Source organism: Calypte anna, chromosome 2 (assembly GCF_003957555.1).
Source record: "Calypte anna isolate BGI_N300 chromosome 2, bCalAnn1_v1.p, whole genome shotgun sequence".
Classification (NCBI taxonomy): domain Eukaryota; kingdom Metazoa; phylum Chordata; class Aves; order Apodiformes; family Trochilidae; genus Calypte; species Calypte anna.
Genome location: NC_044245.1, coordinates 89405925 through 89420755, shown reverse-complemented (window position 1 = coordinate 89420755; position 14831 = coordinate 89405925). Strand labels below are relative to the sequence as shown.

Here is a 14831-nt window from a genome sequence, read left to right as displayed (position 1 = left end):
TGCAAGATCCATTATTTCCCAGCCTCCTTGTTGCAAGTAGAAATTTGGGAAGAAACGTTTTTCAGCGACTCCTACGTGAAGAAATAAAAACTCCATGAATAAGGCTACAGATCAAACTCCTTGTGTCCTTCCCCTTTGCCTCCCCACACGAGCTGCCCGGGCACTCCTGTGCCGACGGCCTCAGCAGTAGTTCCTCTGCGGTAAGATCCAATGTTAATATGTTTGTAGCAGAGTTCTAGGTCGGGTGTTTAGTCCAGTCATTGAGTACTTAAAAGCAGTTCAGGAAGCACTGATCTCCCTTTCCTACAGCCCTGAAACCATCACTCGGAAGGAGGGGGGCACGTGCCTGTGCCGGGGACTGGCGCTGGGGCTCACGCAGGGGCTGGCACAGCTGGCATCAACTCCTCCTATGGATGGCAAATAGGCATGGTGAAGAATGGGCAGCTGCAAAGACAGCCGACGCTGTATGCTGCAGGAGAGACAGAGAGAAGAGGGTGAGCCAAGGGGAAAATGTAACACGTTACATGCTTGATATGTTTCCAGGTTGCTGCGAGGATATTTGCTGTGCCCGCTGCTGTGATCGAGGGGGTTAATGCCCTCTCAGCGAGCATTACACTTGCTGCTGCTGAGCTATGCCACCACCAGTGGTATTTCCCCCTGGGGAATTTTTCTGACAGCCTAGACATGACAGAAGGATCTAAGGGTGTGTTCTCAGCATCCCACAACCTTCTGAAATTCCCTGGTGCTTTCAGGTCAATTGTTAGATTGCTGATACCAGAAAAAGGGAAAAGCTGAAGTCTGCAATGGAGGCATATGCCTTAGCAACCCCCTGTCCCTTTCAAAGTGATCTACTGAATGCAGAGCCCCAGCTAACTGCTTAGACATGCATGACGTCAACAGGCTAGGTTTTAAACCATGCATCACTTAGCATGAGGATGTTAGAATCAAGATGTTAAATGACATTTTTGCAACTCCATCTAAGGGAAACACAGGTGCACAGAAGGAGGGAGGGAATTATGACTGGTGGCTTTTTCCAAGTAGTTCCTCTTTGCAGTTTAGGTCTGTGATTTTTGAGGTGCTGAATGCTGTCACGTTCCCACAATCAGTGCTGTGGTACTGAGGAGCTGGCACTTCAAAAGCAGTCTAGCCTACCACCTATACCAAAATTCAGTATTTAGGAACCCAGCATTCCACATCCAATGTCCCTAAAAGTTCATCATCCTGATCAGTGGTAGGGCTTGGTTTTGTTTTGGTATTTTTGCTTCTTTTTTTTAAAGGGACACTAGACCTTGATCTCAGATAGCCCAACTAAGCCCTTTTGCTGAAGAGGATGGTGCAATGAGACATGGGCTCTGCTGCCTCCATGCTGTGGAGATACAGGCACCTTACACAAAATCAAAATTCAGCTGAGGTTTCTTAGTGCAAGAGAAGTTTTCAGTCATTAAGATGTTATCATACCCGGGTTGCTTCTGCATTTTGAGACTCTCACTTGAAACACAGAGAGGCTTTTTAAGGGGAAAGTAGATGTGAAAGGCACAGAGCTGAGCCAAAGACCAGCTTTTTGATTCCAGAAGAAAAATGCCCATACAAAGCATTGTATCAGTACAATAGAGCTTAGAATTTATATTTCCCTGCTATCTGATATAATGACTGTGTATAGACAAGCCCTTCTAAGAAGTGTATGTTTGGAAGCTTGCCTTTGGACAGCCTTTCTGATCCAAATGAAATTTCATTTCTTTTTTGCTTTGTGTTAGGAAGCAGAGACAGCTACCAAGGCATCCGTAGCACTGCTCAGGGACCGAGCAGTATGGCTTTCAAATTCAAACAGAAAGAAATGTAATGCTGCTTCTCTTTCATTTTCTCACTACAAAGCAAGGGTTGTTTATACAGAGATGCAGTGGAAATAGTTGTAGTCTGCCTCGCTGGGAAATTCTCATATTTTTTTTTCCTCCACAGACTGCTTAAAAGTTTGATGCAATATTAAAGCCCAGTGTTGATCATTGTAGTGTTGGCAATGTGTCCCTGGTATTAAACAAAATCCATTCATTGTTCTTTTGCTATTGTGCCCAACTCTTCCTGGTGCTATCAATGAAATCATGCCTTGTTCCCAAGGAGTGCAGAGGTGGCATGGTTTGTTGCTCTCATGAGCTGAATCCTTATGAGCCTGAGGCTGTGGATTGTCATTCTTCTCGTTACAGGGTCAACCCCAGAGTTGCCCGTCCTTATTTTCCCACTGGTAGAAATGCTTACTTTGTTCAACTGTTACAGACTTCTCATTAAAGAGCTTTTAGAAGCTATTCCAATGGAATCAAGTTGCATAATCAAGTGAATGGGATTTTTTTTCCCACCCATTTAAGTGTTAACCATACCATGGACAAAGCACGTTTGTTTGGCTATGCCAACAGTGGCTGCAGTGGGTGGCAAATTTTGCTTAAAGTTCACTTTCACTTGAAAACTTGGTTCCTGGAATTGAGGTGGAGAACTGTAGCCTGGAGACTCATTCACAATTAAAAGTTGAGGCTTAGGGGAAGAACACAACAAAACAAGAACAGTAAGAAAATCCAAACAAAACCACTAGTTTCTTCTTAAGTGAAAGTAAATCTTGCACCTTTCCTCACTATGCATTTGTTCCCCCTCCAGTATCAGTGCTTTCCCTCCTCTTCCCCTCCTGCCCCATTTTGTCTGTGCTTTTCAGGATGGTGACAATTTATTTCAATTTATCCCTACAATATAGATAATGCAAAGCCTATGGTCAAGAATTTTGAGGAGGGAATGGTCAGTGTTGGTCTTCTTCAGCCACTGAAGGAGATGAAAAGGAATGGTGGAGCCACACAGAGCAGCCACTGATCAAGGTACTGTGTTAGAACAGGACATGTGTTCACAGCTCTGTACAGAAAAGCTATTTATTGGGGAAAAATTAAATCAGTAAAAACCTGACTTCCTATGTCAATGTGTATAGGAAGGCAACACAATGCTCACGGGGACACACGATGCTACAGAAGGGACAGAGGCATTTGAAAAATAATTTGGCTCTGCTATACAAAACCACTGATGAAATTCATTGGCAAGTGTGGGGAGTGGAACAACTGCAGCTACAGTCAAATGTCTGAAGATCACTGGGAACATATAACACATTCTGTGTCTAATAATTCAAGGATTATTTAAATTGATCAACCCATTAATATTGATTTTTAGCAACTACTAGGAATTTGGAAAAGTTCTAAGAGACTACATAAAACCGAGATATTGTAATAGCAAGGAAATTAACCATTCTAAATATGCTTTATTTTAATGATACTGTAGCATCATAGCTAGACTAATATGAACCACTTTCAGTGAAAACCTTAATAAAGGAGGCATGTTTTTGCCAAGGCATATGGCTTTAATGCAATAATACAGTCATAACCAACTTTTTAAATGAGAATTTTTGGTTACTAGATTTGACATAAATGGCTCCAGCGGGGTATTTGACTGTCTTTTAAATGCTACTAAAAGCACAGATTTTGCTCAAAGAATATTAAGGTGCTTTCTATTGGAAAGGTTACACAGCATTTAGCTGCTTTGTAGGTTACAAAAATGACCACATAAAGGAAATAATCGGTAAAAATGTCAGGTTTTAGTGGGGTTCTGCAGAAATCTATCATCACCTTTAATCAGATATGGGAGACTTACATATTGCTGCTGTTAAAATAAGAATTGTATCAATTTGAAGGGTGCCAAAACTAATTCATCAAATGTATGTCACTGAGTAGGACAATACTCAGGAATGAAGGCAGAGGCAAGTCTGTAAGGGTCACAGAAGATACCCTTTTGAATGTATTTGTGTGACCACCATGCAGACAAGCTGACTTATGTGATCTTTAGATAAGTAAGAAGGTCGCTATCAGGCTGGAATAGAAATAGTATCCTGATTAATATATCAGAACACTGAACTGATAAAACTGGTACAGAAATAGTGTGTCTGGATAAGGTACATCAACCTTCCCCAGAAGGTCACACACCTATGAGAGAGAAAGAGTAAGGGTTGACTTTTTGTGAGAGACACCCTGGCCTACTGGGAAATGAATTTCTCTCTCTATTCTAAACTGGTTCAAGGTGCTTTCTGGATGATGAACTGGTTTGGTGCAGCTAAGCTCCCCCCAGACAGGGTTTCCAAACACCAGACGCTTCCTGAGCATTACCTGGGAAAGCACAAGCTGATGCATCTGTGAATCTGTGCAATGATGCATGATGCAGCTGTGAGCATGATGGTAAGTGGAAAACCAAAGTGTGGGGCTTAAGCCTGTTCTCCAACACTACTTTGTCTGCTGTAGGAACTGTTAATTTACACTGTGTAGCCAGTGTGAACAGGAGAGAGCAGTCAGCTCCCACATTTTGCTCCTCATGTATGATGGTCTGACAAGGTATGGCAAATTTTATGTGGTGCTATGGTTAACCTACCAAGTTCTTCCCAGCAGGAAAGGCAGGAAGAGGCAAAGGGAACTGTGAGTCATCTAAATCATCTAAGGCTGCTCTACACTCATGCAGACTACATTATCCTTAGGTGCAGGGTTCTAAATCTGAGCCAAGGACAAAACAAATATTTTTCAACATTCTGGTTAAGAGTTTATAAACACCTCATAAACAAATGTGAAAAAACTTCCTGCACTACTGAGCCCTATGTGAGTGCATACTGCTGTGCCCTCATTTTGGAAACAACTGTAGCATACGAGAGCACATGTTGTTAGTCAAATGAGTTAGTGATAAGAGAGAATGAAAAAAATCCAAAATCAAACTCTTTTCTGTACTGCACAAGAACTTTTATACTGGCAGATGCCAGATCTCCTGAGTACTGTCAATAATGGGAAGCTGGGATGCTCTCTCTTTTGCTATAGCCATTACAGAGTTAATATTTCTGCAAGTAAATTACTATCTTAATGTCTGCCTTTCAGAGGCTGCTGTGAAGAAGAACTCTTTTTCAGACTAACGTCCTTGAGCTTTGTGTTCTGGAATAAGAAATAGGTTCAGCATCTTTATCAGATGCCCTAGTATGCAGTGAAATGATAAAGAGAAGGGACAAACAGCTTGTCTTCAAGATAAGTTGAAAAAAAGCACATACGCTATACGTAAAGAGCAAAATTTGAAAAGATAAAATCTCTTGTCAAAAAGAAGGGATCGCAACCCCCTAGTCCTGAGGGTGTCCACTTCTTTCTGGCACCTGGTGCCTGGGTGCTGCTGCTCTGGAACCCAAACTGCCAGTGCATCTTCAGGCGAGACATTGACCCTTGGACCTGGAACGGCTGTGAAAGAGCTAAATGACACTGTTGTGATTTAGCAGGACTTTATTAATTGCTTTCTATAAATGTCAGTGATTGTTGAGATTTGTACTGACCCATTCTTTAAGACATTTAGCAAATCTCAGTCTTCTCATCAGTTACCACTAGCCTCAAGGAGGGTCTGTCACCCCCAGATGTTTTTCTTTTTCTTTTTCATTTTTTTTCCTTTGCATATGAAATCTGCATCAGGAGAACTGGATTATCTGAATGCCTATGTTTTTCTTAGCTCCTCTCCTAATATAAAGGGGGCCATGTGTGGCTGAGGCTGTATTCACACTACATTATTTCTGACAAATGGTGCTGGAAGAAGACAGACCTCTAATAGCTAGGCATTAAAGTCCTCTGCTGACCCCATAAAGTCACTAGAGCTTTCTCAGCACAGCCCTTGCTTTTGTGAAGAAAACAGGTATTTCAGCTCTTGGGGGCTTTCTTGAGGTATATGTGTGCATGCACATGTGGGTTTGCTCCTATGCAGGTTTGGGTTGGGGTTTTTTTGAGTGAAAGGACAGAGTTAGAAATTCACAGACTTTCCTGCTCCAGGTAGTACAAGGCAATAACTGCTATCTGAAATCAGGTTTGCTGTCACTGATGCAAAATGTGACTCAGTCTAGGAAATAATTTAATTTATTCTGCTTTTAAATAAGGTTTTAAATTGCTCATGTAGAAAACAGGAGTCTGATAGCTATTAGCTTAGATCCTGATGAAGTGGTGCCTGTGTAACCAGGTGCTTTGGGGAAAGGACAGGTCCAGGGACAAATGAGCACAGCTCTTGCCTGAGCTCTGGCCACCAGCAGACCCTGCTGAGCTGGTATATAATCTGTTATATAGGTTCCTGAATAGTAAAGATGATACCATAAGCTGATACCTCTTTCCCTTCTATGAATCCAGCAAGTGCTTTCTGCCATCCTCTCCTTGTAGCCACAGCATTGTTTCTAAGGGAAACTCCTTGGTGTAGGCTTTCTTGTGCCAAAACTCAGGTCCAGCTGCTATGGCAACGTTGAAAAGCCATCAGACTGTTTTTATTTCTCAGCTAGCTTCAGTATGAGAAAGAGCAAAATGGCTGTGTACCCTATGAACTCCTCTGGCTGGTGTGTGGGAAGACTCGGACTGTTGTCAACAGCTGTAGCACAGGTGTGCATGTGTGTACATTGTCTTCTTAATATACATTGTTGGTTGGGCACAGCTTGTCCTGTAACTCTCTACAGAAACTTTAGCCATCATGTTATGGATGTCTCTGCCAAAAAACATTTGTTAGTTTGCCTTTGGAGTACCTTAGGATCCCCTGATATCCTCTAAACCTGGTGGGGACAGTGAGCTGAGGGCAAGGAGGCATCAGAGCACAACGCTGCTGTCTGCTGGTGGATGGCCCAGGCTCCCTCTGTAGCTGGGGCTGACTTAAGGGGTTTATAGTGAAGTCTTCCCATAAAAATGGATGAAAGAGAAATATGTTTTTTTGTTTTTTTTTTAAGTGTAATACTTTAAATTACAAGGCAGCTGGTGTCAAATATGGAATTGATGGCTAAAACAGTAGAAAGCATACGTACACAAGCACATGCATAGCAGAGAGAGCATCCTTACCTAACAATATGTAATGGTGTATACTTACTGTTCTGGAGAGTTGATGTCTTCTATAGGGTCTTTGCTTGTTCTGGAAGGGTCTGATGAGCCCCACTGTGCTGGTGGATTTTGATCAAGATGATTTTTCAAAATGGCTTTCTCACCATCTAGATGGACAACACATTCAGTTTTACTTTACTGTGACCAAATGGCATTTAAAAATCACTTGATTTTTTTTTTTTTTAATTCTTGGGTTTTCATAATGCGACAAAGTAAATTCATTCTGCTTATATTCCAATACAGTCTCAGACTTCTCTGAGTCCTTGGTACTCTTACACTTTTGGTGATGTGTTCCTTCACAGGAACTGCCATGAAGAAATAAGAAGGGGACAAAACTTCTTTTATCCTTCCTTTGCTCTCCCCCCCTTAAAGAAAACAACTTTGTTGTTCACCTCTATGTAGCCCTATCATGATCTCTCACCTAGTCTTAGGGTGTTTAAACAATTAATATAACTGCACTTTATTATCTTGCACTCTAAAATGATTACCTTATCATAGGAATAAAACCTTTTCTTTAAGTCTTTCTAGAAAAACTGTAATACCATTGATGCCTAAAGCCTTGGTATTCTTGCAATCACATATGCAATTAAATTTAACTATCTGCTATCATTTAGCACAGAAATATAATTCATAGCAGCTGCACTGGTCCATAGGCTGTCTGCAGAAAGGACAGGTAATAATTTCATTAAGCTTTCTCCTGCACTTTTCTTCTCTGCATAGTGATAACCTAGAAGATAATAATTTTCCCTGTAGGCAGCTTCTCTTGCTTCCCCAAGAGCCCTGGGAGTCCCTAGCTGGCTGTGGCATTGCTCTCCCTGAGAAACATGGACTAATACAGCCACTTTAAGAAGGATGTCTTTGCTGGGGATCTTTTCTGTTTCTGCCTGCTTTTCCAGAGTCTCCTGCTGTGTTAAGCCAAGTAAAGTCACATGGAAAACATCTGAGTAATGAGGACAGCACACAGTTTTCATAAATAATTACAGAGCAGCTCCAAATCCATCACCAGCAGTTGTTTGCCACTCACACAGGGACACAGGGATTGCTGCAGGCACTAAGGCAGTATGGAAGAGGACTCGAAGGTAAAAATTAGGAAAGGGCACTGGAGGATTTGAATGTTAAAATGGGCATGAGGGGAGAATTCAGGAAAATATTGAAGAGAGAATGAAAATAGCATGAAAAACCCGGTGCATATTGAAGACTTAAGCTGCTTTTCTGGTCTGCTAATGCTCAGAAGCCCCAAATAATACCCAGGTCCCAGCACATTAGGAATAGCTATGTTACCAATGAGCACAGTGGTAGGATGAAATGAGCAGCAGAAACAAAGAGTGAGGAAAGAAGATGGAAGCAGAACCAGGAATGCTTTGAGGGCAAACTCCAACATGTATAATTGCTCTCCCACTGTTGTCAACCCTGGCATGATCTTGTAGTATTTACTGTCTGCTTTGAAAAATGTAAAAAGCAACTTGGATAGAAATGAATAAGTGAGGATGCAAAAATGTGCACGCATGGGGACTGCTACAGCTCAGAAGAGAAAGAAAAAAATTTCACTTATATTGCACTGTAGCTAATGATCTGGGTGAGAAAGGAGGTGATGAATACACTAAGCTGGTTCTGCTGGGGCAAGGAAATGCCATTAAAAGAGAGCTAGGAAATTCCACTGTAGCAAGAAGAGTACTTAAAAGGAAGATATGACAGGATTCAGTGATGGCTTAGATGTGAAGGGAGGACAGCAAAGAGTAAACTCTGGCAGTGGCTAAGATAGGTGATGAAGGGCATCATCTCAGGGCAGCCTGAAGCTTGCTGGTGTGGCATTTGCTGTCACAAAAGTTCAGTTTTTCTTTTCCATACATCATATTTCTGTGCCTGTTGTGCTTGACATTTCCAGAAAGGCTTTGTGATGTCTACAAACAGACATGTAGAAAAGAACTTTTTTTACTTCCATGATTTAAAAAAATCCAGTCCTGAGCTGATCTAAGCTGACAATGAAAACAGCTGACTTTATGGTACAGACCAAAGGTAAAATTTGAACAATTAGGTATGGAAAAGGCTTATTATTTAACTGTTCTAGGGTCCCAACTCCTCTGGCCAAGATAAGCAATTTATCTGTTACAAAGATACTGAAGATACAATTCTTCATCAGCTGACTGAATTATGCATCTGTCAGCCTCTGGAAGAATTAAGTTTCATATATTAATCTGTGTTGTACACCCTTAAAGGGGTTTCTTATACTTTCAGTTGTGCTGTAAGAGAGGGAGAGAAGAAGGTGGTCCCTGCCAAAAAGGCAGGGGATTTAAATTAAAGAGCAGAAATCATATATTCTCTGCCTACTCATCCCTCAACACCAACTGCCCATATATCACTCTCTTATTTTTAATAGACCCTTCTTTACCACTCTTGCAGGTGACTCTTGCTTAGTACACTGCATATATTTCTGTATATAAGGTTATCATATACAAACCTAGGTTAAAACAATAGAGACAAAATCAATTTTTTTTCCTTTGTTGCTTTCAAAATATAAAAAAAAGTTGGGTAATTCTTATTTGTTAATCTTTTTGGGAGATGAGTTGTTGGATTTTTATTCTGCAGCTATGGAAACTAGAATTTATTTTTTTACTCCCATTTACCTTTCATTTAAATAATGAAGAGTAAGATTCTCACTTAGTCATATGCTTCCAGGAGCTGGAGCTGAAAGAAAACACTATCACCATATGTGCTTAAAACCCCTTAAAAGATGGAGGAAGCTGAATTAATATACCTGAACAACTGAAAAACAATAAATTAAGGGTAATGGTAAGCATTTGGGTTCCCAGTTTTCCCCTGGGAAGTGTAGCTCTGCTCTTAGAACTTCCCCACCTTTTCTTCCTCTGTTCATTGTTTATACTGCTTGAAAAATGCCCTCCATTTGCAGGGCACTGGCTGCCACTGCAGATGCTACTGACTAAGTTGCACTGGGATGATCTAGCTATCTTCAAAATTGAATTTACATTATCCAGAAGCACTTTCTAAGTAATTTTCACCTTTGTAGACCTCAAGCCAGAACTCAGAAGTCGGGATAAGTGATGCCTGAGCACTTTCCATTCAGAAAGCCGTCGGGAAAAAAAAGACAAATAGATCTCAAGGGCCTCACACAGCACTCGCTGATGGGTTCATTAGAAAACAAAACCTAGTGCTCAGTTGGTGAGAGCCAGAAGGCTTTGGCTCAGGACTTCTGCCTACCTGTGGCAGAGAGATGACTTCCAATTACAAAGGTGAGAGCTTCACAAGCTCATCCACTGCTGGCTTCAGAGAGGATGGGCAAGGAGGTCACTGCTCCCAGCTGCTCACCTCTCCCTCTGCCAGGGGTGATGCTCCCTTCAAACTTGCTGTACCTACAATCGCTCTGCAACCTGGTTCTCTCCAAATTACCTGGGCTGGCTTAAATGCATTGTGCATTGTAAAGACTCCTGCTCAGCTGCAAGCAGAAACCACCTGGTGACTGCCACTGATGCAATTTTTTACAGGATTTTAATAACAGTATTTTTTTGTTTTTGTTTTTTGACACTTGACACTTGTACACTGCAGCATTATTGAACATCTTCATCATCATGCTTTAGTGGCACTATTCCTTACAGCTTGACGGCAGAACCACTGTTGACCCCACATCTTTCAATTCCACTGTTGTTTTCTCTTTGATGGAAAACTTACTTTATGCTCCACACAGAAACAAGGGTGGCTTAATAGTGACTTATAAGAGCTGGCAGAGATAGCCTTGCTCATTTACTAAAGAACTCTGGAAACTTTAAAGGTACAGGTAGATTTTTTAAGTATACTGTAATTTTTCACATTTCTGTTGTTTGGTCCGTAAAACAAGACTAGCCAATTTCTGCTTTTTGAGTGAAGAGTATGAAAAGAAAGTAAGATGAAAGGATAAATTAAAATGACCACATTGTCTGCTGAGTATATCATAAAAAGTTCTCCTGAACTAAGCTAACAGCACCACGTATTCTATCTGGCAGACTTCTGATAGTTATGCTTAGATAGTTATGCTGATAGTTATGCTTAGAAAGGTAAAAGAAAATTCAAAGAAAAGACAGCAAGATTCGTCTCTGATTTATACTACTTTCAGAAGAAACTTCCTTTACTCAGATTTATTTCTGTGCAATGAAGGGCAGGCATTGAACCTTTGCCATTTCGGTCTCCCTGTTGAAAAAGAAACAAGCTCCAATTTCAGGACTAGAATCCATTTGCTGGGCTTCATTCAAACTGGTATATGCATCTCTATATATCCCTGCATACAAAGGATGTAATGAACTATATATCCTTTCTTTAAAACCCCATTTCTTTAAAGTCTTGAACACTTGTGTCAGAAATCCTTTCCTTTGACAGCATGGTGTCAGGCTCAAGCTTAAAGCTTGCATCCCACTAACTTCATAGGAGTAATATTCCCCCCCTCCCTTCACATACAAACTCTGTTTTGCTTTGGGTTTACCAGCAACATGCCTTTGAAATCTGTTTTTTCTTGAGCTCCTTTCACATGGGGAAAAACTAGCACTAGGAAACATTGGAGTGGGGTGACAGCTGACAGTATGTAGGCATATCTGACACACAAATGAATGCTCCCAGTCCATTTACAGCAGTGAGTAAAGACTGTTTTCTGGCTCAAAACAGAAAAGGCTTTTTGAGCAAGGAAAGATGCCTGCAGAGAGAGAACCTGCACAAAGAGTTTGTCTTTAAGTGGGGACAATTTCAAAGCTATCTCTTGCTTCTTATCTGCTTCCCATAGTGTGGCTGTCATTCATTAGTTTTCCTAATATGCTACTCAGAAATGTACTGACAAAGGTAGAAATAAATGGAGATTGTCCTGCAGGATTTCTTCTGAGCTTGGCTTTATATGGAACTCTTGCAATCTATGAATCATTCACGTAGAAATAATTTCACCATAATAAAATGTCAAATAGAAGTAAAAGAGTAAGATTGGAAGATTCCAAGTGTATCAAAATTAGTCACTCCCCCCACCCCAAACCATGGAGTGTCTTCCCTCTTCATTTTTCTCCTCAGTAACTTTTATCTCTGCTGGAACTTGAACAGTAGAAATAACTTCTCCTTTCACAACATCTCCCCTATTTCTCGCACACCAAATACGTGAGAGGAGGGAGCCCTTTTGGCAAGTTCTGGTTTGTGCCTGTGCCAGGGTATTTTTTCCCTAGAGCTGTGTGGCACAACCTTCCTCTTTACACACCATCACAGTTACAAACATTTGTGCTCCTTTTTTTATAAAATGTCAGCCTGGAAAACTCAACCCTGTCTCCAAGCTTGGCTCTCTTTGCTGAGCAGCACTGGCAGTGACAGGAGCTGCTGGAGCCAAGCCTTGGTCTCCCCCAGAGCCCACCCCTGCCTTCAAGCCAGGCTCTAATGGGGCTCTGCAGCTCCAGCAAGGTGACCAGATCCCAAAAACAGCAAACTGGGGGAGAAACTCACATTGTGTTGTGAGCAGAGTCAAGGTCTCTAGGTGACATAGTGACTCAAAATCACATTTAAAACGAATCAAACGAAGGTAAGGGGATGTACTTTTAAATTTAACTGGAGAAGACACTCGAGGTCCCATGGAGCATGTTGGAAACTGCCTGGCCACACAAAGCCATCTGGCAGTGCAGACAAAAGACTGCATTAAAACAAAGCGATCAAATAATAAACTAGAAACCAATCTTTTTTCTTACATAGTTGCTGTAGATGTCTCAGGACATGATGGGTTTGTGAACAAGAGATGAGTGTCTTGGATAATATCTCTCTCTAAAAGAGATGTACTGAATTGAAATGTGCTGTAAAGAAGGAGTCCCTATGTCAGCAAAGAGCGCATGAGCTGCGTGAGGAGTTGCTGCTGCTCACCAGGATTCCCAAAATTATAAAACTTTGCCTGAGGTCAGGCAGTTATGGGACTCCACAGCTGTGTCTATCTACTTTGGCTAAAGTAATTTAACTTTTGTGCAAGTAATTTAACTTTTGTGTCCTAAATCCATGTCTGATGTAAGTGACAGCGATGGAGAAGGAAGGGAAGAATCAACTAATCTCCTTTGGCACTCAGTTATCAGAGTTTTGAATTTTAACTCTGGACAGTTTTTACAGATCAGAAATCTCCTGAAGTGTATTATGACAATAACGTTTGATTAGTGGACTTGATCAAAATGCATTGCATAAGTCCTCTATTAATATTTGTTCTCTGAAATGCAGTGCCCTGAATTGGCGTAAGCAATAGCAATAGGAATACAGAACATTGCATTCTCTATGTGGAATCCTTCAGAACAGCGAGGCATTTTATAAAGATTGACAGAGGATTAAACAATGTCCACAATGAAAATGTGGCAAATGGCCTGCTATGATTTTTAGCTCCAAGTCAGCTGCTGTTTGCAGCATCTCTCTTTTACAAGGTCCAAGGTAGGCACAAACCTTGTCATCCCCTTAAAAACAACACTGGAGTGGCTTCCCCAGCTGCACAGTGGAAGGGAGAGACGTGGTCCCCTCTACATCATGCTAATAATTAATTTACAATTTCTAATCTTCACTCAAGAACCATCAGGGATGAATAATTTCAAGGCTCTGTACTTTCATTTACAGGAAGTTGCACAGAGTACATAGCTACAGAAAGCAAAGTTATGTCAGTCAGATTTAGTTTTTCTTTAGCCATAAAGGCCAGAATTTTTTAAAGTACCATTTAAGTTATGTCTGCTTGTATCTGCACAGAAGCAGAAGTGACTCAGCAGCATGAATTCTCCCAAGCCTTCTTATTTTAATTTGAATGGCAAATTTAAGTTAAGCACACAGGTTGACTGGGAATGGATGTGGTGAGAGACCAGAGAGGAGATTCAGACATGTAGCTAAGGAACAAGGAAACAGGGAAAGTGAAAAAAAAAGATGCAGAAGAAATAGAAATGGAGGGACAGAACTGATGTGCCATGATGAACATAGCAGCTCAGAGCCTGGAGGTGTGAATATATGATGGCATTTGAGTCAGAATAGGGCACTCTATAATACTCATACTTAGGGCATTTGCCACCAGCTGTGGGACCAAACTTCAAACACCTGCTGCAAATTGGGATCCAGATCTTCCTCATGCTCAGGTGAATGACTGCTCTAACCTATTCAACATAGAGATGGCCAAGGCAGAACACCTCTCCTTCCAGCTCCCACAGCCTCTTTGGCATGGACCTCTATGTGGTGAATCTGTTCAGAAAACTCTGTCTAGCAACTTCAGTACAGAGAAGAATATCTGTCCTGTGAATTTCAATAGTACATAATTCCAAGCTACTCCAGACATTAAGGCTCTGTGCTTACACATGATTTTAAACATCATCAGGAATGTACAAGTTGGGGAACTATACTGGAGGAAAATTAGGAACGCAGACAATCTTGGATGCTGCTGCTCAAATCAGTAGTTAGGTATTGGTATCTTTTGTAGCTATAGCCACAAGTAAGGGCAGAAAGGTTGTTTTTTCTCCTTGATTTCTACTGCTAATGGAGTACAACCTGCTATGGGAAGCATCCCATCCTAAATTTATCCCCAGTGTATCTCTTGAGAATAATTTTTATTTCTCATATCTAAACTCAGATGGGCATTTGGCACAATGTAATCTATCTTTTCTGCTTGAAATATTATTCATGCTTTATCAGTTTTCCTGGAGCATCTGACATGAGTGGAATCTTCTATGTGTTCCTTTCAAACACTTGGTAAAACTGCCTCATCCCACTCACTGATGTTAGTTCTTACTGCTTGATCTCAGCCCAATAATCACACGCCTCCAGCAGCTATTTACATTTTCCTTTTCCTCCCTTCCCCCTTCTGTTTTTTAAATCTAAAAAGGACATTGGCAACTCTAGAGCTTTTTAGCTTTTTTTTTGGTTTTTGTTTTCTTTTTGTTTTTTGTT

General features: G+C 41.1%; 1 protein-coding gene across 1 annotated transcript in view; it reads right to left on the bottom strand.

The window, feature by feature from the left end:
- Nucleotides 1-303: 303 nt before the first annotated feature.
- The window catches only part of GABBR2 (gamma-aminobutyric acid type B receptor subunit 2), a 470545-nt gene continuing 456017 nt past the window's right edge, over nucleotides 304-14831 (bottom strand). The window contains exons 19-20 of the mRNA XM_030445229.1: nucleotides 6922-7039; nucleotides 304-469 (exon numbers count right to left, since the gene is read on the bottom strand). Coding sequence (XP_030301089.1) covers nucleotides 304-469; nucleotides 6922-7039 — 284 coding nt within the window. The remainder of the gene's footprint in view (nucleotides 470-6921; nucleotides 7040-14831) is intronic.